This window comes from Cucurbita pepo, chromosome LG20, assembly GCF_002806865.2.
Source record: "Cucurbita pepo subsp. pepo cultivar mu-cu-16 chromosome LG20, ASM280686v2, whole genome shotgun sequence".
In the NCBI taxonomy this organism is placed as follows: domain Eukaryota; kingdom Viridiplantae; phylum Streptophyta; class Magnoliopsida; order Cucurbitales; family Cucurbitaceae; genus Cucurbita; species Cucurbita pepo.
The window spans coordinates 7,222,060-7,245,889 of NC_036657.1; the positions used below are offsets into that span (position 1 = coordinate 7,222,060).

The 23,830-nt window shown below is 38.2% G+C and overlaps 3 protein-coding genes across 3 annotated transcripts; all 3 read right to left on the reverse strand.

Annotated features, from left to right (window-relative positions):
• Positions 1 to 1,727: 1,727 nt before the first annotated feature.
• LOC111783346 (phenolic glucoside malonyltransferase 1-like) lies at positions 1,728 to 3,933 on the reverse strand. Its single transcript, XM_023664271.1, has 2 exons — positions 3,457 to 3,933; positions 1,728 to 2,784 (listed from the first exon to the last, which is right to left on the reverse strand). Exons 1-2 carry the CDS (start codon positions 3,910 to 3,912, stop codon positions 1,885 to 1,887), a joined length of 1,356 nt encoding a protein of 451 aa, XP_023520039.1. The 5' UTR covers positions 3,913 to 3,933; the 3' UTR covers positions 1,728 to 1,884.
• Positions 3,934 to 10,975: 7,042 nt separating this feature from the next.
• LOC111783252 (phenolic glucoside malonyltransferase 1-like) lies at positions 10,976 to 13,538 on the reverse strand. Its single transcript, XM_023664167.1, has 2 exons — positions 12,993 to 13,538; positions 10,976 to 11,971 (listed from the first exon to the last, which is right to left on the reverse strand). The coding sequence occupies exons 1-2, from the start codon at positions 13,446 to 13,448 to the stop codon at positions 11,069 to 11,071; spliced, it is 1,359 nt and encodes a 452-aa protein (XP_023519935.1). The 5' UTR covers positions 13,449 to 13,538; the 3' UTR covers positions 10,976 to 11,068.
• Positions 13,539 to 18,915: 5,377 nt separating this feature from the next.
• Positions 18,916 to 21,282, reverse strand: LOC111782796 (malonyl-CoA:anthocyanidin 5-O-glucoside-6''-O-malonyltransferase-like). The gene is made up of 3 exons (XM_023663594.1): positions 21,228 to 21,282; positions 20,530 to 20,606; positions 18,916 to 19,819 (listed from the first exon to the last, which is right to left on the reverse strand). The coding sequence occupies exons 1-3, from the start codon at positions 21,280 to 21,282 to the stop codon at positions 18,917 to 18,919; spliced, it is 1,035 nt and encodes a 344-aa protein (XP_023519362.1). The 3' UTR covers position 18,916.
• Between the last annotated feature and the right edge of the window lie 2,548 nt (positions 21,283 to 23,830).

A 23,830-nucleotide genomic window follows, 5' to 3' on the forward strand; every position in this document is an offset into this window, starting at 1 on the left:
TTGGGCTAGCAAACGTAACCGTACAAGGACGCCAATGGAAGCCCGACTCCAACTAAGGAAAGCCGACACTACAATAGCAGTCGACTCCACCAATTACTGCAACATTGTCGGGAGCCTGCGCTATCTGGTAAACACATGCCCTGACCTTTCTTATTCCGTTGGATACGTGAGTAGGTTTATGGAAGCACTTGAGGAGGAGCATCTTGTGGCTGTCAAGCATATCCTGCGCTATGTGGCCGGAACCAGAGGCTGGTGTGTGAGATACTGCGCAAGGAGAGGAAAGGAGAAGCTTGAGCTGGTTGGCTACAGTGATAGTGACATGGTCGGTGACGTTGATGATCGTAAGAGCACCATCGGGATGATTTACTTCCTCTCAGGCGGCGTGATCTGCTGACAATCAACTAAGCAAAAGGTAGTTGCTTTATCTTCTTGCGAAGCAGAGTACATTGCCGCTTCGACAGTAGCAACACAGGGAGTCTGGCTTGCGCGACTAATGGAAGAACTCATCGGAAAAGAAGGCGATTCACCAATGCTTTACGTGTACAACAAAGCTACGATCTCCCTAATCAAAAATTCGATTTTGCACGACTGGAGCAAGCCCATAGAGATCAGGTTCCATTACATTTGGGAGTGTGCAGATCGAGGGCTTATCAAGATTGACTTCATCTGAACAGAGGAACAACTTGGAGACATTTTTACCAAGTCTCTGGTGCGGGTAAAATTTGAGGAACTACGTTCAAAGATCGGAGTTCAAATAATAAGATAGATATACCACATGTTTTTGGAGGAGATTGTTAGGAGGAGATTCTTAGATAAAAGCATGAGGTTTACTTATTTAGCTTTTACACATTTGACTAAGTTATTGAATATTTTCTTTTGACCATTTGACAAACATGTTGAATTGGATTACCAATTTTTTAGATGACAACCAATTTTTTAGGTTGCCATACACGTTAAATGGATTACCAATTTCTAGGTGGCCATTTGGAGGAAAGTGGCACAAATTTAGTTGGTCACTCTCGGCCATGGTTATGATAAAATAATTATTTAAATAGGTGAATCTGAGATGCTCGCTCCGTCGTCTAGGTACCACATGCTGGTCTCCACTTGGTCTTCTCTATTTATGAAGGGGTTCGTCATAACCTTCTTTTCATTGAGCATCAACAGGTTGGACATTTTCTCGACCAACATCAATGTGGGCTCTTCATCATCCGAGAACATGAGGTTTGCCTCCTCGTCGCTCTCCTTGTTGCAGCGCTCTGCCGCATAATGCCCGTATTTTCATAACACTTGATCATACTCTTGTCTTTCCGGAGTTGGCATTGTCATGGGTTTGTGAGGTATTGTCACGGCCTCCTCTGCCACCACCTCCGCGCAAACGTCTACGAACTCTTTTTTCTTTGTTATGGCTGCCATGTCCGCTCGTACCTGGAAAAGAACGAGTTATCTGATCTTTCTTTTTCATCCATATGAGTCACTCCTCATAAAGTTGAGGTAGCAAAAGAAGTTATTAACGTAGAGCAATTTTAGGATGAAGATTTAGTAGCTATTGATTTAAAAGTTGGAGATCCATTAGAAAGATTGAGTAATTATTGATTTGAATGTTTAGGAGATAGATTATGAAGATTTGTGAGTAGTTGCTTGAGAAAGTTTAGTAACTTAGGAGAAAGTTTAGAAGATCTTTTGTGCAATCTCCACTAAAAATACTCAAGATAGGTATTATTTGAACCTGATTCTTCTAATGTCAACCACATACGGTTTAAGATTACACTAATAAACCTCAAACATGTGAAAGTACATAAAATAAGCCTAAAAATAAATCGACCATCAAAATAGTATTTTAACCTAATAAACACGAACACATTTGGATCGACTCGAATGATTTTAAAGAGCATCAAAACCTTCATTAAAGAGAGCAGCAAAAGTTTCCATTTGATCTCTCTCTTTAACCACTCCAATCTCCATTCCCACATCGCTATTTTTGCTATCACTCAAAGAAAACACTAATGGTGATTCAGCTGACACTATTTCCACCTTCATTGGCTTTCCCCACCCAAAATCTGCATTGTAAACTCCAAATCTAGGTGACCCAGCAAGGGAAATGGCTTGTATTTTGGAATAATCATTGGTCGCTTCACTCATAAGTCTACCCAACTTTTCTTCTCCCTTTAAAGCTCCTCCTAAATTTTTAGTAGCTTTTGAGATCTGTTCACAAGCCAAAGCTATGCCATTTTCACCCAAAAGCTCAATTCTTTCAAAGGAAAGAAAACTACCAACCACGCAATTTCCAAAGTAATTCAAAGGCACCGCTGGCCTTAAACGAGATCTAACATCAGCAGAAAACACGAAAAACAAATTTCCATCTCTTAAACCTTCCAACTTGGCTGTACATACACAAAGATAAGCCATTGCCACTACAAATGAAGACATCTGCTCATCATTCTTCTTCAAAACCCATTGCTTTAGCTTCTGCAGGTTCTGGTGTGTGAACTCAAAAGTGCTTCGGATTAAACGAGGATTAGTTTTGGGTAGTTTAAGGTTCAAGCTCCTGTTGTTGGGTCCGTCTTGGTTCAGCCATGCCCTTGCATAGATTTTGGCAAGACCTTTTGGATCATCAATAACCGACCTGTCATAGAATGGCATTAGGTTGGCGATTGGAACAGATGATTGGTCCATGCAAATTTGAGCCCACGATTTGATAAATGAAGTTGAGGTTAATCCGTCAAGAATTGCATGGTGATTGGTTATTCCAATGGAAAACCCTTTGTTTTGAAATATGGTAACCTGTAATAAGAACTTAAATCATCAATTCAATATATCAAAATTTCTAATTTTTTTTTTTAATCCCTATATTATTTGAAAAGTTTCAATTTAGTCCTTTATATTATAACTTTTCAATTCAGTCTCTAATGGTTAAAAAAAAAAAAAGATAACCAATCGATGGCAATCTCGAGAATTCCGGCAACTCACTGAAATTTTCAGGCAACCTCTCGAAGGACACGCCCGTCCCCCTCTCACTAAGTCTATCTACCTCGATTTGTCCACCAAAAACATCGAGAAACGAGAGGGAAGGAAGAGGGAGACGAACGGTCATGAAACCCTGTGACACCGCCGTATAGTGCAGATAACATCATGAAAGAGAGGACTAACGAGCCAGGAAACACCTTGATGCACACGAGTGATTACTACCAAACGGTGACGTAACTTTGTCGGCCAAGAGGATAAACTGATTGCTAGTATCAATGGGACGTGGAGGGGAATCAATAAAATAATGATTGAGGAAGAAGAGAGAGCAAAGACATTCTTGTACGGCTGACGACAACATTGTAACTCATGCATAGGTGATACGTTTTAAAACGAACTCAATAAAAAATTGAAAGACTTGTTAAAAGATTAACCTTTTTAANAAAAGAAAAACCAATCATTGTTAGCTACTTAAGTTTTGGAGCCAAGAACCTGAACGGCAATCACTGCAGCACGATCATGAGAAACAGGCAATTGGGGGACAAGAGGATGAAATTCAGAAACTTCACGGAACCCATTGCCGGAAAGTTGGTAAAAGTCAGCTCCCGACTCAGCCACCGTCAAAGAAACGCCGTCCCCGTCGACAAACTCGATGGTCGGAACCTCCGACCGAGGACGCCAGACAAGGTTGCCAGCCAAAGGAAGATAATGACGAAGAGCGAGAGAAAGAGAGTTTTTGAGCTTCGGAACAATTTCGTCAATAAAAGATATATCATTAGACGGTAACTCGTAGAAGAAAAGGCGTTCGACTGGATGGAACCTCAGCCATATCATGTCGAAGAAGGTGAGAGGAAGAGACGACGGCGCAACCGCCGCACGTGACACCTCCGGTGGCGGCGGAGCCACTTTACATATCTCAATTATCTTCACAGATGGAAGATCATCCATTGAAACCGATTCCTTGAGTTTTGACAAGAGAAAGTCACAAAAATGGCCGTTATATATATTGCTTTAAAGTTGAATTTACAATATTAAAGATCTCTCCTTGTAGACTTGGGAACTACTAATACAAATAATTATGGTCGGAGTTATTACCTAATTACACTTTGTAATTAAGTATTTGACTTTAATAATAATTTAAATAATTTTATTTGTAATTTAATATTATTTATTGTATAAAAAATCAAAAGTTAAATGATCATGTTCAAATAATAACCTAAATGGTATGTATGGTATATGAATAAAATTTGATGTTTTCTATTGGTACGTCCTACTTTATAATTATTATAAATGATTTGATCCAAATAATTCATACGAAAGCGTGTGAGTTGGATATCTTATACAATGTATTTGGATAAGACTGAATTTCAAAGTATTTAATTTTCTTTGTAAATCCGTTAATTGAGAAAATTAATATTTTTATTCTAATTCGGAGTGAATTATGAGAATTCTTACTTATAAGGGTTTATTGTTTGATTGACCTTATTGATTCAATATGTCTATCATTTTGGGGACGAGTAGATGAGTAGTTTTCAAGCGCTGATTTCGGGACTTGGATAGTGGAACTCTCCCTCACTAGTTCGATAGAGACTTAATTTATAGTTCAATTATAAAAAATTATCCGTTAGAGGATAAAGGGTGGTAGTTAAGATAACAAAATGTATTTATAACTCGTAAATATCGACTCACTTTTAATAATTATATCAATGAGTACAATTATTATAGATTACATATCTAACACCAAAGAAAAAATGCAACTATTGAATCAACCATTATTGTTGGCCGACGAAAGAGAATCAACCATTGAATGCCACATTTCAATTGGATTTGTGTGGATTAGGTAAAGTTTAAGTGATTAAAGCATTTTGAGAGGAAGTTCAACTAAAGATAATAACTCCAAAAATAAATAAATAAAAATAAGTAATAAAACCCGAACAACCCTTATTAAATAATTAAATTTTTTGATTTTTATGTTTTGGAAATTTCAAATGGTGCCCTATGTTGAAGATTTGGACCGCAATTTAGAATTTGGATTCAGCAACTGATTCCCTTGACATTTCCAACATTTAGTGTGACATGGCTACATTACCAACCGGCATTCTTTTAGCATTGTTTTCCTTACTCAAATGCCTCCTAAAATGTAATCTCATACCTAGAATTTGGACCAGGGTTTGGAGTCCAAATTTGGCACCTGATGGCCTCGACAATCCCTTGCATCTTCAATGATATGATCGCATTATTTACTTGTGTTGAATTGCTTCTAAGAGTGAAAACTATCTTTAAAAATCACGTTACCTACTTTTGGTGGATCAATCATAAGATTCCAAACTTAAGCGTGTTTAGTTTGGAACAATCTTACGTTAGGTGACCTCTTGAAATTTTCTTAACAAGTATGTAAGTAAAGACAAAATAAGCTTAAAAAAAGATCTATGTTGGTCCGTGGAGATAGTTTTAAATAACTTTGGTGAGCATCCCCAGCACGTAGTGCAACAATGACATAAAAATGTTGAACACGAAGAAAATATCCTAGCTGCTAGCTCGCCATCTCTGATCTCTTATTCTTATTCTTATTCGAGTATTATCTTTTAAGTAGCTTCTACTCTTTTTTGTTTTGTTCTTCTATTTTGACCAAATAAAAGATAAATGGTGAAACATGAAAAGAAAAACGAAAAAACTTCATAGACTTGAGTGTTATCCTTCTATTGTGGCTTGCAGTTCGTTATTGAGTTTTATTAATCTTAGTTAATGCATTCGGCCCGTTAGTCGTTTTTGTAGTCTCTCATCATCATCTCTGCTAGTCTCTCGTCATTATCATATCTCTGGATCTTCGAGGCACGACCTCGATACAAATAGGCTCACTAAAAGGAAGCTAAGGGGCAAACTTCTTAATAATCTCCACTGCACAAATCATATATCAAAAAACATCATATGCCAGTTTTATGGTTATCCGGACCTCTGACAATAAAGTCAGGTTTACAATGAGGGGCTAGTTGGTGAACCCCTACCGTCCTCGTATAACCGCATAAATCAAATGCATGAACAGTAATCATAACCAACTTATAAGGTACAAATGTAGACCTCTGTCACTCATGTTACAATCGAGTTAGGTTCACAATTAGGGGTTAGTTGGCGAACCCCTAATCGTCCCCGTATAACCGCATACATCATAACATATGAAATAAAGACATAGCATAGTGGATGCCCAGTCATGAATTTCAGTTCATAAGACAGTACGTACGTGTTTTAGTAACATACATAATAACATTTCCACATATGTTATCTTGGATCAAAACATTTAACGTTCTCTTACATACAACAAACCAACTCATTTCATGCTCAAATTGTGTAACTGCCTGCCAAAGTCCACAGCTACCAGATATTGTCCTCTTTGGCTTTCCCTTTCGGGCTTCCTCTCAAGGATTTTAAAACGCATCTACTAGGGAGAGGTTTTCACAACCGATGTGGGATATCACAATTCACCCCCTTTAGGGCCCAACGTTCTTGCTGGCACTCGTTCCTTTCTCCAATCGATGTGGGACTCCCACCAAATCCACCTCCTTCGAGGCCCAGCTTTCTTGCTGACACACTGCCTCGTGTCTACCCCATGTGTAGAAACCTCTCCCTAGTAGAGGCGCCCAAAGAGGACAATATCTGCTAGCGGTGGGCTTGGGTTGACAAATTGGTATCAGAGCACCAGGTTATAAGTTCTGTAGACATTTAGGATAGAGAGTCGTATCCTCTGTGACCATGCCCATCAAACACGTGTAGCTCACGACCAGATATTTTCACGAGTTTGAAATAAGGAGAAAAAATTCACGACCAGAGTGCGTCAGTCGCGCATGTAGGCGTGTGAGCAGTTGTCTTTCCTCCATTCTGCCTCTGTTTGCTTGTTTTTCATCTCGATTTTGATAAGTATAATAACTGAGTTTTAGGTCCTTTAAACATTAGGTTATAGAGTCTAGTGTCTCTGTAGCTTAAGCTTCGATATGCCTCGCCGCAACCTGGTAAGTTCTTTGATAATTGAGAAGTAGGAAGACTTGAGTTATATGTTATGAGATCCAAGATGAGGGTTAAAAAATACTAATGAATGTGCTCCTTTGATTAGGCACAATGAGAACGTAGTATTGACTCTCACTCCTCGTCTGTTTATAGATAATGGCGCCTAAGAGAAGGGGAGATTATCTCGAACCTGGTCCTAAGAGGGGCAGGAGAAGGGTCGAAGAGGACCCAGATTTTCCTATCCTCAAGGTGGAGTAGCACCCACCTCTGGAGTATAACACAGAGCTGACCTCAGATGAGGGAACAGACGCCGCCACTGGCACCCGTCCCGAGGAGAGGTTGAAGAAAGGTCAAGCCTCAGGTTACTCGAGAGGCTTTTCCTCAGGACCATGAAGTAAATCTCACACACACTACCGATAGAATGCTCCGATACCGCTTTGTGAAAGTACTACTCGAGTACTTGTGAAGGAGATGTTGAGAGAGGAGAGACAAGGAGACAAAGAACACTGATTTTATAAATAAATAAATAAAAATAAAAAAAATAAAAAAACCTTTTCTATTGCTCTGTATCCTTTTTCCCTCCGTTTTTTATCTGACTTTACAGGAAAAGGATTACGTATTTATATCTTTTCTAACACTAATAATAGGGTGAGAGAAACGCCCATAAACCGTATCATCATTCCCTAAAATAACTCTTGGGCCTTTTCTTTCCTTTGGCTTTTTCAAATTAACTTTCCTAGCAAATTGACTGCATTTGGCATTTTAAGTTTATTTCAACAAAAGAGTTATATGCAGATTCTCGTAGGAAAGATCTCGAGTTTGCACGGGGTGATCACGTCTTCCTGAAAGTAGCCCCCATAAGAGGAGTGCTGAGATTTGAGAAGAAGGGCAAGCTGAGCCCGAGGTTCGTGGGTCCCTTTGAAATCCTAGAAAGGGTAGGACCCGTGGCATACAGACTAGCATTACCACCCACACTTGCCATAGTGCACAAGGTATTCCATGTATCGATGTTGAGAAAGTACACTCCGGATCCCATCCACATCATTGATCATGAGACGCTGGCCCTCTGGGAGGATCTATCATATGAAGAGAAACCCATGGGGATAATGGCACGTGATGTGAGGAAAGTACGAAGAAAGGGATATTTCCTTAGTCAAGGTTTTATAGGAAAATCATCGGGCCAACAAAGCCACCTGGGAATGTGAGGATGGCACGAGGAGGTCTTATCCCGAACTCTTTCGAGGATGATCAACTTTTGGGGACGAAAGTTCCTAAGGTGGGGAGAATTGTAGCACCTGAGTTTTTATTTAAAAAAAAAAAAAAAAAGAAAAAAACGCTCAAGGTCAACATAGGGGCAAAATAGTCATTTTTCCCTACTATTACTTGACGGGAGATGAAAAAAGAGATAGGAGATTAGGGTTTTGAGGTTGGAGGAGAAGATCGGATAAAAAATCGATGTCGGAGATCTGAGAATCCTTGACCTAGACCTTTAGCAGTCCAAGGCAAGGTGCGTTCACGAATCGCACCTTCCTATTTCGTAAAAATTGACCAAGAACTCAAGGTTAGTTCGCCGATGTCTAGATCAAAATGTTTATCGAGATTTTCGTGTGCTAGTGGTGTTTTTAGTAATTCTTGGACTTTAACCCTCAGGATTGTGATCTTCGCAAGTTTTGAAGTGAAGGCGGTCGAAACTTCCATTCGAATCGGAGTTTCAAGAAAACGAGATTTTCGGTAAGAACTCGTATTTTTCTCCAAATTCGAACTCAAATACTAAGACCGGTGATTATCAGAAAAATATAAGAAAATCATATTGAAGGAGTAGAATATGAGATCTACAATGTTCATAAAGAAAACTTGTTGATTCGGATTACGGATTTGAACATAAAAAAATCTGAAGAAAATAGATCGAAAATGCGAATACGCCAAACGATTTGGAAATTTAAACATATGCAGGAGAGAGAAAGGACACCGCCACGCGTCGGCCAGAATCTACGTTAGACACGTGTCGCGTTCCGGTTGGTGAGGCATGATCCACACGTTGGCTGACACGCGGCAGAGCGCGGGATTCAAGCTAACCCGAGTTCAAAGAGGGCGATCCGAACCGCATCTAGAGAACTGCCTCGACGCGATTGGTCTGACCCAGCTTTCTAGTCCGCGACTAAGTAGGCGTTGCACGAGTAGATACGCGCGCGTGGAATTGCGCGTAGTAATCCTCCAGAGAGCGTCAGTCGAGCGTGTAGGCGCTTGAGGAGTTGTTTTTCCTCTGTTACATCTATGTTTGTTTGTTTTTCGTCCCGATTTTGATATTGACCCTATTGTTATGTGAATTAGGATCTGTCAAGGAAATTCCAGAATTTTTGGAATCCTTTCCGCCAAGAAACTCGAGCTAGGGAACGCACGCGTCAACTAAGTAAGTAACCATTTGGATTCCCACGTGCAGTACTTGTAGGAACCGCTTGGAATAAGCATGCATGGTATCATACCCATAAACTTAGCTAGTCGAACCTAGCATATTAGTACGAAAACTGTGAAAATGAAATAAACAAGGAAATCTATGGCTTCTAGATATGAATGATAATATAATCTATTTAGATTGAGATTATGATAATGTATGTATGCATGAGGAGGATGTGAAACTTGTGAAATCTGCGCTCCGGGAGAAGATGGACGTTATATTCCCGTTGAGCATGTTTGTTAATATTGCATGAACAGCTGTGTGTTAACTCTTGTGCATGATTGTTTGTGTTATGTTTCTCATTGAATAGGAAGAAACTACGAGCTTAAATTAGGGTGCTTGTGACTAAGTAGGCTAAACGAGCCCCTAGGTTGGGAGACCTCTAGAGTACCGTGTATTTAAACCCGCGAAACGACTACCAACGGATCCATAGCCCAGAATTTCAAACTAGATAGGTTTGTGAGACCTTGCACGAGAATCCTAGAGACATATGAATCCAAGTCTAAGCCACCAAGTTCCACCCTAAAAAGAATAGTAGGACACCACGGTAACTGTAGGTAGCCCGCTAGAGTTGAGCAGTGTGGATAGTGTCACCAGAACCTCCACTTCCCTCTCTGCTCCGATATCGTACCGTCGAGACTGAGCTCCAATATTAAGATCATTGAGCTAGGCAGATCCGGACAGGGAAGTGTGACAGGTGCCCCGACCTAGTGGTGTTAGCTAGGGGGTCTTCTAAATAGGACCCCTGGGCTGTAGGAACCCATCCCTGAGCGGGGGACGTGGAGCCACGTAGGATGACTTAGTAGCTGATCGGCACACAGGGGGTCGCAACCCCCGATTTTAGTGGATGTATGGTCTCGTGGGAGGGTTGTCAGCTAACCTCCACGGATGATGTTCAGACAGAGTTACTTATTCAAATCCAGCCATACGATCCCCTCAAATTTGCTTGTGAGGTCGCGCCTCACCTCAGGACTAAGCATTCCACTACATAAGATGGGCAAGCCTCTTAAGATACAGAAAAGAGAGTTGCAGCTTAGATTGCTTCCCTTAGAACCCCGAGATAAGAACGTGGATACCTACTAAGATAAGGATGCGAGAAGAGACTACAAGTAGGCTGCTTCCGAGTATTTTTATACTCGTTCCTTTCTATTTTTTTTTTTCTTCAGGTGAGTGATGCCATGGTTCGAGGCGGAAACGCGTGCTGAATCTTAAAGCCATTGAGGAGTGTCCCGGGGCGTCTAGGAGTCTACACATGTTCTTGTTTTAGTTTTGTCATACATTTTTGTAAACTATTTAAATACTTTTCATGAAACTCATACGCTACTTGATGAATTTGTTTTGATTTTAAACTTTCTACCTATTTGCTATTTTTTTTTTTTTTGTAAATTCTTGTTGTCCATCTTGTTTTACATGATTTCATCATTGCATAGTCGGTGGCTGTGACAGTTCCAATTTTGAAATCAACCTTTAAAAAACTATTTATTTAATTCTATACAGGAATAAATGAAGGAAGAAATGAATTTTCATCTAGTGAAATTTTTTATACAATGGATGACATAAAAATGCAAACAAAATAATCAAAATAAGACATAAAATAAGCGTTAAAATACATCCACCATTGATAACACATTTGAGTCGACTCAAATGATTTCAAAGAGCTTCAAAACCTTCATTAAACAGAGCAACAAAAGCTTCCATTTGATCTCTCTCCTTAACCACTCCAATCTCCATTCCCACATCGCTATTTCTGCTATCACTCAAAGAAAACACTAATGGTGATTCAGCTGACACTATTTCCACCTTCATTGGCTTTCCCCACCCAAAATCTACATTGTAAACTCCAAATCTATGTGACCCAGCAAGGGAAATGGCTTGTGCTTTAGAATAATCATTGGTCATTTCACTCATACGTGTCCCATAATTTTCTGCCCCCTTTAAAGCTCCTCCTCCTAAATTCTTAATAACTTTGGAGATCTGTTCACAAGCCAAAGCTATTCCATTTTCACCCAAAAGCTCAACTCTTTCAAAGGAAAGAACACCACCAACCAAACAATTTCCAAAGTAATTCAATGGCACTGGTGGCTTTAAACGAGACGTAGCATCAGCAGCAAATCCAAACCACAAACTTCCATCTCTTAAACCATCCAACTTGGCTGTACATACACACAAATAAGCCGTTGCCACTACAAATGAAGACATTTGCTCATCATTCTTCTTCAAAATCCATTGCTTTAGCTTCTGCAGGTTTTGGTGTGTGAACTCAAAAGTGCTTCGGATTAAACGAGGATTAGTTTTGGGTAGTTTAAGGTTCAAGCTCCTGTTGTTGGGTCCGTCTTGGTTCAGCCATGCCCTTGCATAGATTTTGGCAAGACCTTTTGGATCATCAATAACCGACCTGTCATAGAATGGCATTAGCTTGGCGATTGGAACAGCTGATTCGTCCATGCAAATTTGAGCCCATGATTTGATAAATGAAGTTGAGGTTCTTCCATCTAGAACTGCATGATGATTGGTTATTCCAATGGAAAACCCTTTGCTTTGAAATATGGTGACCTGTATTAAGAATTTAAATCATTAGTTAAAATATACATTTTCATCTTTAATGGAGTAATTCATCGAATACGCTTTTTCAACTAATTTCTTAAAATATATACTAAGAAGAAATTTGAAACTTCCCTGAAGTTTGTGATTTAAGTTTGGGATTTTAAGCGTAGTATGGTAAAATGCGTCTTTAGTATTTCACACACCTGTCCTCTTTCGGGTTTCACTTTTGAGGTTCTTCAAAATGTTTGGTTCTTCTCCCTCATCGACGTAGGATCTCACAATCTACCCCACTTCGGGGTCTCGCGTCCTCGCTGGCACTCGTTCCCTTCTCCAATCGATGTGGAACTCCCAATCCACACCTCATTATAACAGCTCAAGCTCACCGTTAATAGATATTGTTCTTTTTGGATTTTCCCTTAGGTGCTTCCCGTCAAGGTTTTAAAACGCGTCTGCTAGGGTGAGGTTTCCACACCTTTATAAGGAATGTTTTGTTCTCATCTCCAACAGACATTGGATCTCACAATCCACTCCCCTTCGAGACTTAACGTCCTCGCTGGCACTCGTTCTCTCTCTAATCGATGTGCGACCCCCAATCCACCCTGTTTAGGGTCCAACGTCCACACTGGCACTCATTCCCCTCTCTAATTGATGTGAGACCCTCAAATCCACTCTCATTCAGGGTCCAACATTCTCGTTGGCACATTGCCTAGTGTCCATTCCTTTAGAGGCTCAGCCTCCTTGCTAGTACACCACCATTGTTTGACTCTGATATCTCTCTAACCAATATGAGATCTCCCGTGAAAATAGCTCATGAATTCCTCAATTTCTAAAAATCAATTGATTTATTCCATATACAATTGAATTTAATATAAAATTAAGAATTTAAAAACATATTAATCACCATCATAAAGGAACATCAAAAAGAAAATTATAATAAATTGAAAGAGTTATTAAAGATTGAACTTATACTTCAATAACTAAAGAAGAAAAACCAATCATTGTTAGCCACTCAAGTTTTGGAGCTAAGTACCTGAACAGCAATCACCGCAGCACGATCATGAGAAACAGGCAATTGGGGGACAAGAGGATGAAATTCAGAAACTTCACGGAACCCATTGCCGGAAAGTTCGTAAAAGTCAGCTCCCGACTCAGCCACCGTCATAGAAACACCGTCCCCATCGACAAACTCGATGGTCGGAACCTCCGACTGTGGAAGCCAGACGATGTTGCCAGCCAGAGGAAGATAATGGCGAAGAGTAAGAGAAAGAGAGGTTTTGAGCTTCGGAACAATTTCGTCAATAAAAGATATATCATTAGACGGTAACTCGTAGAAGAAAAGGCGTTGGATTGGATGGAACCTCAGCCATAACAGGTCGAAGAAGGTGAGAGGAAGAGACGATGGCACAGCCGCCGCACGTGACGGCTCCGGCGGCGGAGGAGCCACTTTACATATCTCAATTATCTTCAGAGATGGAAGGTGATCCATTGGAAAGTGGGGTTTTGGAGATATGATATTAGTGATGAGGAAGGTGACAAGAGTTTGCCGATTTATAAGAGCGAGAGAGAGAGAGAGAGAGAGAGAGAAATGTCGTGTAAATGAAGGCCTCTTTGTATTGACCGCCAAGGAAGAATGTAAATGAAGTGCACAAGTGTCGGTTTCATATTATAAAATTATGCTCATAATTTTGTATTAAACGTGAGGTATCCAAATGAGTTTTCGCTTCCTCCTCTCTAGTACCGACAAATTTTCTAAGCTCAGACCATTTTTTCTATCGTCAATGTCTCTAGCTGAATCACTGGCAGTGAAATCAATTAGTTTTTCAGGATTTCGCCCTCTTTGATACTTTAGCCCGTAGCATGTCGTTTGCTTTACATAGCGAAGAATGTGCTTAATCGCTCGATGTTGCATCATAGTAGGCTTTTCCATGTACCTACTCATCATTCCAACAACATATGAAAGGTCTAGACGAGTACGAGTCAAGTACCTCAGACTTTCGATGACACGTCTATACTTAATGGAATTCACTCAGCTTCCTTCAACAATTTTTTCGAGTTGTAACTTTGCTTCCATGGGATACTTGGTCGGGTTACACTTTGCCTCATCGAGTCTGGCTTCAGGTTGTTCTATTCTGACTCTTCAAGTCTTTCTTAGTCTAGGAGCACTATGGTCTAAATTTTCTGATCGTTGCTCACAATTCTAAGATACTCAGTCTACTGGAGACGTTCTAACCCAGGTTATCATCTAGCCAACCTAATTCTATGTCCTAACTCTATGTAGATAAACACACTCTACAGGGAGAACATGTAGTCTAACACTTAGAGCTATAACATATTATATCATACAAACATACATTGTTCAACGGAGAGATACCATCCCTCAATCACTCGAAGCATAGATCACAATAGTCTATCCTCCTTTTTAACGAGGTGAAAATCATATAAAATAGCATTCATCACAAATCTCATCATAGGGTCATTTTAGTAATTTCTTACATTATGTATAAGATACTCATCCATATTATACAACTAGTATTTTGGTCGTGCATATTCTATTTCTAGCTTTGCATTATACATAAAATAACATGCTTCTAGTTAATCTCAACCTAGGGGCATAACGGTGATTTTATCATAACGTACATACAATACATACTCATCCAAAAACGTCATTCTTAAGTCCTTAACATACATTTTTTAACCACCTTAGGTAAGGAATGCTCGCATGTTAGCACGTTCTAGCGATACTTACAAGTATTACTTGCCTAGTCCGTGTGTTTACTTACCTAGATGACACGTGTCTTCCCGAACTAGTTTTTTTGCACATGTTAAGCGCTTAAGAATTCTTGAAAATTTTCTGGTACGTCCTAATTAAAGTCATAATAAGGTGAATATCGAAATCAAGACAAAAAATAATCGAATGGGGGCCAAATGGGTCGAGAAATCACATGTCACAACCTCACTAAGAAGACAAGTAGGTTGTGACCCCACATGTAAACCAACAAGGTGGCAACCCTCAAGTGACGTGCATCCGGTGAGGGCTGAGACAGATAAGTGTCATGCTGTGACTGAGGAGGACGATGCATCATCCAATACACAAAGAAGACTGTGCATCAAAGCCAAGTTGAGACATAAGCAGCGTTGGAGAAAACGAGGCGACACAAGTGTCGAAGACGAAATCGAAGAGGGCCGGGTAGGGCTCCTGGCCATAACCTCAAAATTTAGAGTTTCGATATGAGTTGCGGCACGTGGCTCTAGAGATAAATTCATCTATATGAAAGATGAAAGCTCACTAAATTTAGTGTCATTCGAATATGTTATGGTTGCTCCATAGAACTGTATGACCGCTCGTCAAAATGATGTCTACTCGATTAGAAACGTCTTAAAATGTACTACAAATTTTAGATTTTGATGAATTTTTTTTTGGTAACTTTACATTTTCATCACTTTTCCTACCAAATTTGTTTTTAACTCAGATCCTTCACCAAAGTTATAGAGATTTAATTTGTCTAAAATGAATGTATTTTTCTTACCATTTTGAATTAACTACAGACAAAGATATTCAAATCTAAAATTTGTCAAAATTAACGTTCTTACCGTTTTTGGAGGCTTTTCAGAATTCTTTCTTCTGGCGTGATTCGGCTGCAAAGTCCATCACAAAAATATGTGAAAACTCACCTCGAACAACATACTAAAATTAAAGAGACTAATTCCATCAAATACTCACTAATCTCGAGGGAAATCTAAGATCTAAACTCAAAAACTACCTTTCATTCTTCCTCGCGTTTCTTGAAGGAATCGAACGAATCAATCCCTCATAATGAATCTCCTCATGCCGACAAGAATTTCTTATGATGAACACTCAGTCAAATTCGACCTTCTATCCGGATTGGTTCAATTTTTCCTATTGTGGTCTTTTCTTCCTCTCAAACCCTAAACTTTTGTTTTATTTGCTCTCTCCAATGCCTCATCAATTAACTTGGACCAATATATTTTTTTAATTTTTCTACTATATTATTTTATTTTCTACGTCATCTTCAAATTTAGTATCTAAGACCCTCACTAAAATCTTGAAAATTCAATTTTAAAAAAAATCAAATATTTAATTTCTCGTCAACCCTGAAGTATTACCTATCATAGTTTATGGTCCGACCTTCTTTTCTGACTATTCTTTGTTCAATCATCTTCAGAGTTGTTGTTCGTTAGTTTTGACAAGGACGAAGATGACAAGAGGCAGTCAATTTGTAAGAGAGAGAGAGAAATGACGTGTAAATCAAGCTCTCCTCGTATTGGCCCCCACGGAAGTATGGAAATAAATTGTAGAAAAATTGGTTTGAGGTTATGAAATTATTGTTGGGTGCACAAATTTGCTTTCTCTTTGACTTTCTTTACTATTTTAATAAGAAAAGTTATTGTATAAGTGGGTACCATATCCTTGCTATGCTCTTTGACTTTAAATTGGCCACGACGTTTCCACTGAACTGCACAATGTCACAATCGCACTTNAGTGGGTACCATATCCTTGCTATGCTCTTTGACTTTAAATTGGCCACGACGTTTCCACTGAACTGCACAATGTTTGAACTCGTAACGCAATTAGGTGGCATTTAGGCTCACCTTCAAATAAGTCAACCAACTGAAATTTTGATTGCCGCTAGCATAGGTGACGTATACTTAAGTTTCTAGTTCAGTTCTTGAAAAAATGTTTTAGAAAATGGGGCAAAGAAAGTTTAGAAAATGTTTGGAAACTTGATTTTAGAAAGCAATGTTATAGGCTAATTAAACAAATCAACAACAACCTAATTTTGATAGCGTATAACCTAGGTAGGAAGAATTAGCGACTAGTCACACCCCCTATGGTTCATTTTGAGGCATTTTAAACTTGTCGAGTGTAGACATAATTTTGGCGGATGACCATTATAATGATTTGACTTTTCTTTGAAAATAAGGTTGCCATTATCATGCGAAATATTCCTTTTAAAAATCTAAACCTTGCCCCAAACGTCAACATTTGTAATAAAAGCTTTGAAACAAAAGAATGGAAAATAAGTAATGCGAAATTTAAATAAAACAAAGAAAAGAATAAAATAAAATCCTTATCTAATCTAAGAGCTATATAATGCAACTATTGTAACACTGTTCTCATGGCTTTCATCGCGACAACGTCATCCGTATAGGGATGCATTATCTTTACTTAAAAAATAAGAGTGGCAGGTGACTTAAATATTTTGAGAACTACTACGTAACCCCACTATTAGGGTTAGGAAATACAAACACATGCAACATGGTGGGACTTATTGTAACGACTCTAGATTTCTACTAACTTAAAGTCACTACCATCATCATAACATATTCTCTTATGCAGAATTAAACATTTAAAACTTCATCACAAAACACTGTCATGGACTTACATGTTCGAAAACATCTTTAAAACAACATAACGAAATACTAAATCAAACAAACAAACATTAAAAGTTAAAACACTCTATACTAACCTAAAGTCTAAGAAATGAAATACCACTATCTGATGCATGTGTCATGTTCTTTACTTGTGATGTTGTCGTCAGTTGTATAGGGATGTCTTGCCTCTACCTGAAATAGAGGTATGACATGCCTTGAATATTTTAAGAAATAATCAGTAAGTGACCTTACTATTGGCGTTAGGGAATGCAAACACATGCAACTCATGCTTAGAGACCTATCGTTAAAACTATTGTAGATCTGACCTCTAGTCCATACAAAATTGGATGCATAGTACTTCCCCCACATACAACCAACACGTGCGAGCATGAGTCCCTAGGCGGTTCACACCTCCCTAGACCCATCATAGTCGAGATAGTTGTCTGTAGCCGGATGTCTAGAGGTTAGTAAACCTCCGAGTATCATGCGAGACATGATGAGGATTATCATCATAGTATAGGTGTCTATATTCATCATCATAAATGGGAAAATAACCTGATGTATATGAACACACAATATACATGAGATCCCTATAGTTTTAATCTTTAAATTATTCTTATGATACAACCCAATACATTATAACACATTATCCTAGGCAACATGCATACATTGACTTTCATACGTTCATCATCATTAACATCAATTTGGGTTATGTCTTAGAAAACTCGTCGTCATAATGCATCATGACATTTAATACATGTACATCATCTTAATATGGAATATCATCATATTAAGTAATCTCATCATCATGCATCTTACATCATCATGTTAAGAGTACTCTTACGTACTCTTAGACAAGTTGTGTTCATTGATATAGTCATTACAAGCAAGTTATCCGTTCATGAGTTCTTCATAATTAGAGTTGGTCAAAAGTCTACTTTATTCCTATAATGACATTTTATACCTTATGTACCACTTATCCTCACATGAATAATTTATTTATGATCAAACAAACTAAGTCCTCTTGGGTGAGTGTAAGAGTGGGACACCCTTGTTTCAGTTTTGAAATCTAACACTTAAAAGAAACTATTTATTTACTTGCCGAAATGATAAACTTGTTTAATTTCTACAAAAACCACTCTCAATCATGAAAATCAAAGGACAACCTCCCACAAGTACGAGCTCATAATTTACTCAAGATTTATGAAGAGATTAAATATTTCATAGTTCAATCATATACAGATTCATTGTGTAAGATACCCTCGCTCACATGGCTTCACATGAATAATTTCGATTAAATCATTTGTAACAATTACAAAGTATGTCATATCGATAACACACTCATTCTTATCCATATTCTATAAACCCTCTACATTATTACTTGAACATAATTCTTCAATTGTCAACTACATACTCTTCAACATTAAAATGCAAACAAAATAATGCATTAATTTAGAGCATAAACCTCAAGGATATGAGAGTACATAAAACAAGCCTTAAAATATATTTATTCTAACAGAGATGTGAATTGACAACACATTTGGATCAACTTCAATGATTTCAAAGAGCTTCAAAACCTTCATTAAACAGAGCAGCAAAAGCTTCCATTTGATCTCTCTCTTTAACCACTCCAATCTCCATTCCCACATCGCTATTTTTGCTATCACTCAAAGAAAACACTAATGGTGATTCAGCTGACACTATTTCCACCTTCATTGGCTTTCCCCACCCAAAATCTACATTGTAAACTCCAAATCTAGGTGACCCAGAAAGAGAAATGGCGTGTGATTTGGAATAATCATTGGTCGATTCACTCATAATTGCACCCAAATTTTCTTCTCCCTTGAAAGCTCCTTCTTCTAAATTCTTAATAGCTTTCGAGATCTGTTCACAAGCCAAAGCTATTCCATTTTCACCCAAAAGCTCAATTCTTTCAATGGAAAGAAAGCTACCAACCAAGCAATTTCCAAAGTAATTCAAAGGCACTGGTGGCTTTAAACGAGATCTAGCATCAGCACCAAATACGAACAACAAATTTCCATCTCTTAAACCATCCAACTTGGCTGTACATACACACAGATAAGCCGTTGCCACTACAAATGAAGACATTTGCACATCATTCTTCTTCAAAATCCATTGCTTTAGCTTCTGCAGGTTTTGGTGTGTAAACTCAAAAGTTCTTCGGATCAAACCAGGTTTAGTTTTGGGTAGTTTAAGGTTTAAGCTCCTGTTGTCGGGTCCTTCTTGGTTCAGCCATGCGCTTGCATAGATTTTGGCAAGACCTTTTGGATCATCAATAACCGATCTGTCATAGACTGGCATCAGCTCGGTGATTGGAACAGATGATTCGTCCATGCTAATTTGAGCCCATAACTTGATAAATGAAGTTGAGGTTTTTCCATCTACAACTGCATGGTGATTGGTTATTCCAATGGAAAACCCTTTGTTTTGAAATATAGTGACCTGTATTAAGAATTTAAATCATTAATTGAATATACTTTTTTTTATCTTTAATGGAGCCAAATTTCAACTAGTTTCTTAGTATTAGGTTTTACTTTCCGACTTCCTCTTAATGTTTCGTTCCTCTCTCTAATCGATGTGAAACCCTCCAATCCACCCCCATTTGGAGCCCAACGTCCTCACTAGCACATCGCTTGGTTTCACTTTTGGACTTCCTCTCAATGTTTCGTTCTCCTCCTAACTGATGTGGGATCTCACAATCCATCCCCTCTGAGGCCTAGCGTCCTCGCCGACACTCGTTCTCCATCTCTAATTAATGTGGGACCCTCTAATCCACCCCTTAAGGGTCCAGCATCCTCGCTGATACTCGCTCCCCTCTCTAATTGATGTGTAACCTCTCAATCCACCCCCATTTGGGGCTCAACATCCTCACTAGCATATCGTCTGGTGTCCACCCCCTTCGGGACTTAGTCTCCTTGTTGTCATCCCTTGTGTATGACTCTATACCTCTCTGACCAAAATGGGATCTCACATTTGAACTTCTAAAAATGGCTAATTAATTCCTCAATTTTTTAAAATTAATTGATTTAAAACGAACATCAAATAAATAATAATAATCAATTGAAAGAGTTATTAAAGATTAAACTCATACTTCAATAATTAAAAAAGAAAAACCAATCATTGTTAGCTACTTAAGTTTTGGAGCTAAGTACCTGAACGGCAATCACTGCAGCACGATCATGAGAAACAGGCAATTGGGGGACAAGAGGTAAGATCGGATATATGTTTCCTTTGCATCTTTTTTTAATTTGATTTTTATTTTCTTTATCTTTTTAGATTTTAATCGACCCAGAGTTCAAAATTCAATATTTGCTCTATTCAAAATTTTGAGAGGTGAGATTGAGAGCTTCATTTGTGTAAATGAGTGCAAACAGAGTGGCCTAAGAAAATTCTTGAGTGTATAGAGGTAAGAGATTGTTGTGAGGTCGTTTGCATTTCCATATCTTATTTTTTGCAGCAAAGTTTCACAAATAGATTCAAAGACGAATCCTCTTGAACAAGTGTTGAATGATATGAATCAAAAAACATCAATCATACAATATAATCAAAAAACATCAATCATACAATATACTTCAATGAAGATGTGAAAAAAATGTTGTCAAAATTATCCGGCAATTCATGTCAGATTGAAGATGAATGAAGTTTGATTGTTATAAATTTTGGGTGGATTACTATTTAGAGTTATTGGAAGGTGCCACTCATTTATAAGAGAGAGAAATGTCGCAAATGAAGGCCTCTTCGCATTGACCGACAAGGAAGAATGTAAATGAATTTCATATAATAAAATTATGCTCACAATTTTGTATTAAACGTGAGGTATCCAAATGAGTACTGACAAATTTTAGAGTACCGACAAATTTTCTACGCTGTGCCCAAGTAAAAACTACTATCAATTTTTCTACCATTTGACAATTACTAATCATTTTCCTCACTTTTTTTTTTATAAGCTAATAATATTTTTTACTAAGTTACACAATTTCGGTTATAAGTTTTACTTTATTCGAGATTCTTCACTCCCACATCTCACCAAACTTAACCGTCGCTACAACCTTGATGAGAATATCCGCATGTTTCTCTCTGGTGCATATGAACGCCACAAAAATCTATCTCTTCTCGACACATGCACGATTGAAGTGGAAGCGAGTGTCAATGTGTTTGATGCGTCAGTGAAATATCAGATTCGACATTGGTTCACTTCCAATCACTTCGCTCAACAAATTTTTAAGTCATGATGATACTAATGCATGATGCCGCATTTGCTTCCATGAACTCGGCCTCATAGAAAGAGAGTGTCACAGTTCGCTGCTTTTGAGAATGCCAAGAAATCATATTTTCGTTAAGATAAAACGTCATTCTTGTGGTGCTTTTTCTATCTTTAATGTCTCCAGCTGAGTCACTATCAGTGAAATCAATTAGTTTTAGGATCTCGCCCTCTTTGATACTTTAGCCCGTAGCATGTCGTTTGCTTTACATAGCGTAGAATATGTTTAATCACTCCATGTTGCATCATAGTAGGCTTTTCCATGTACCTACTCATCATTCCAACAACATATGAAAGGTCTAGACGAGTACGAGTCAAGTACCTCAGACTTTCGATGACACGTCTATACTTAATGGAATTCACTCAGCTTCCTTCAACAATTTTTTCGAGTTGTAACTTTGCTTCCATGGGATACTTGGTCGGGTTACACTTTGCCTCATCGAGTCTGGCTTCAGGTTGTTCTATTCTGACTCTTCAAGTCTTTCTTAGTCTAGGAGCACTATGGTCTAAATTTTCTGATCGTTGCTCACAATTCTAAGATACTCAGTCTACTGGAGACGTTCTAACCCAGGTTATCATCTAGCCAACCTAATTCTATGTCCTAACTCTATGTAGATAAACACACTCTACAGGGAGAACATGTAGTCTAACACTTAGAGCTATAACATATTATATCATACAAACATACATTGTTCAACGGAGAGATACCATCCCTCAATCACTCGAAGCATAGATCACAATAGTCTATCCTCCTTTCTAACGAGGTGAAAATCATATAAAATAGCATTCATCACAAATCTCATCATAGGGTCATTTTAGTAATTTCTTACATTATGTATAAGATACTCATCCATATTATACAACTAGTATTTTGGTGTTGCATATTCTATTTCTAGCTTTGCATTATACATAAAATAACATGCTTCTAGTTAATCTCAACCTAGGGGCATAACGGTGATTTTATCATAACGTACATACAATACATACTCATCCAAAAACGTCATTCTTAAGTCCTTAACATACATTTTTTAACCACCTTAGGTAAGGAATGCTCGCATGTTAGCACGTTCTAGCGATACTTACAAGTATTACTTGCCTAGTCCGTGTGTTTACTTACCTAGATGACACGTGTCTTCCCGAACTAGTTTTTTTGCACATGTTAAGCGCTTAAGAATTCTTGAAAATTTTCTGGTACGTCCTAATTAAAGTCATAATAAGGTGAATATCGAAATCAAGACAAAAAATAATCGAATGGGGGCCAAATGGGTCGAGAAATCACATGTCACAACCTCACTAAGAAGACAAGTAGGTTGTGACCCCACATGTAAACCAACAAGGTGGCAACCCTCAAGTGACGTGCATCCGGTGAGGGCTGAGACAGATAAGTGTCATGCTGTGACTGAGGAGGACGATGCATCGTCCAATACACAAAGAAGACTGTGCATCAAAGCCAAGTTGAGACATAAGCAGCGTTGGAGAAAACGAGGCGATACAAGTGTCGAAGACGAAATCGAAGAGAGCCGGGTAGGGCTCCTGGCCATAACCTCAAAATTTAGAGTTTCGATATGAGTTGCGGCACGTGGCTCTAGAGATAAATTCATCTATATGAAAGATGAAAGCTCATTAAATTTAGTGTCATTCCAATATGTTATGGTTGCCCCATAGAACTGTATGACCACTCGTCAAAATGATGTCTACTTCAGAAAGATTAGAAACGTCTTAAAATGTACGACAAATTTTAGATTTTGATGAATTTTTTTTTGGTAACTTTGACATTTTCATCACTTTTCCTACCAAATTTGTTTCTAACTCGGTTAATTTTGATAGTTATAGAGATTTAATTTGTCTACACGAATGGATTTTTCTTACAGTTTTGAATTAACTACAAACAAAGNCACAAATGGATTTTTCTTACAGTTTTGAATTAACTACAAACAAAGATATTCAAATTTAAAATTTGTCAAAATTAACGTTCTTACGGTTCTTGGAGGGTTTTCAGAATTCTTTCTTCTAGCGTGATTTGGCTGCAAATTCCTTTACGAAAAATATGTGAAAACTCACCTCGAACAACATACTAAAATTAAAAAGGCTAATTCCATCAAATACTCACGAATCTTGAGGGAAATCTAAGATCTAAAACTCAAAAACTAACCTTTCATTCTTCCTCGTTCTTTTAAAGGAATCGAACGAAT

What these genes read in the sequence shown, in the direction of transcription:
- LOC111783346 (XM_023664271.1), bottom strand. Translation starts at nt 3,912, where the DNA reads ATGGATGATCTTCCATCTGTGAAGATAATTGAGATATGTAAAGTGGCT. An exon ending in CTGCAGTGATTGCCGTTCAG is followed by an intron (nt 2,785 to 3,456) that starts GTTCTTGGCTCC and finishes TTCTTATTACAG; the next exon opens with GTTACCATATTTCAAAACAA.
- LOC111783252 (XM_023664167.1), bottom strand. Translation starts at nt 13,448, where the DNA reads ATGGATCACCTTCCATCTCTGAAGATAATTGAGATATGTAAAGTGGCT. An exon ending in CTGCGGTGATTGCTGTTCAG is followed by an intron (nt 11,972 to 12,992) that starts GTACTTAGCTCC and finishes TTCTTAATACAG; the next exon opens with GTCACCATATTTCAAAGCAA.
- LOC111782796 (XM_023663594.1), bottom strand. Translation starts at nt 21,282, where the DNA reads ATGGTAGAAAAATTGATAGTAGTTTTTACTTGGGCACAGCGTAGAAAA. An exon ending in ACAGCGTAGAAAATTTGTCG is followed by an intron (nt 20,607 to 21,227) that starts GTACTCTAAAAT and finishes AAAGATGCAAAG; the next exon opens with GAAACATATATCCGATCTTA. An exon ending in CTGCAGTGATTGCCGTTCAG is followed by an intron (nt 19,820 to 20,529) that starts GTACTTAGCTCC and finishes TTCTTAATACAG; the next exon opens with GTCACTATATTTCAAAACAA.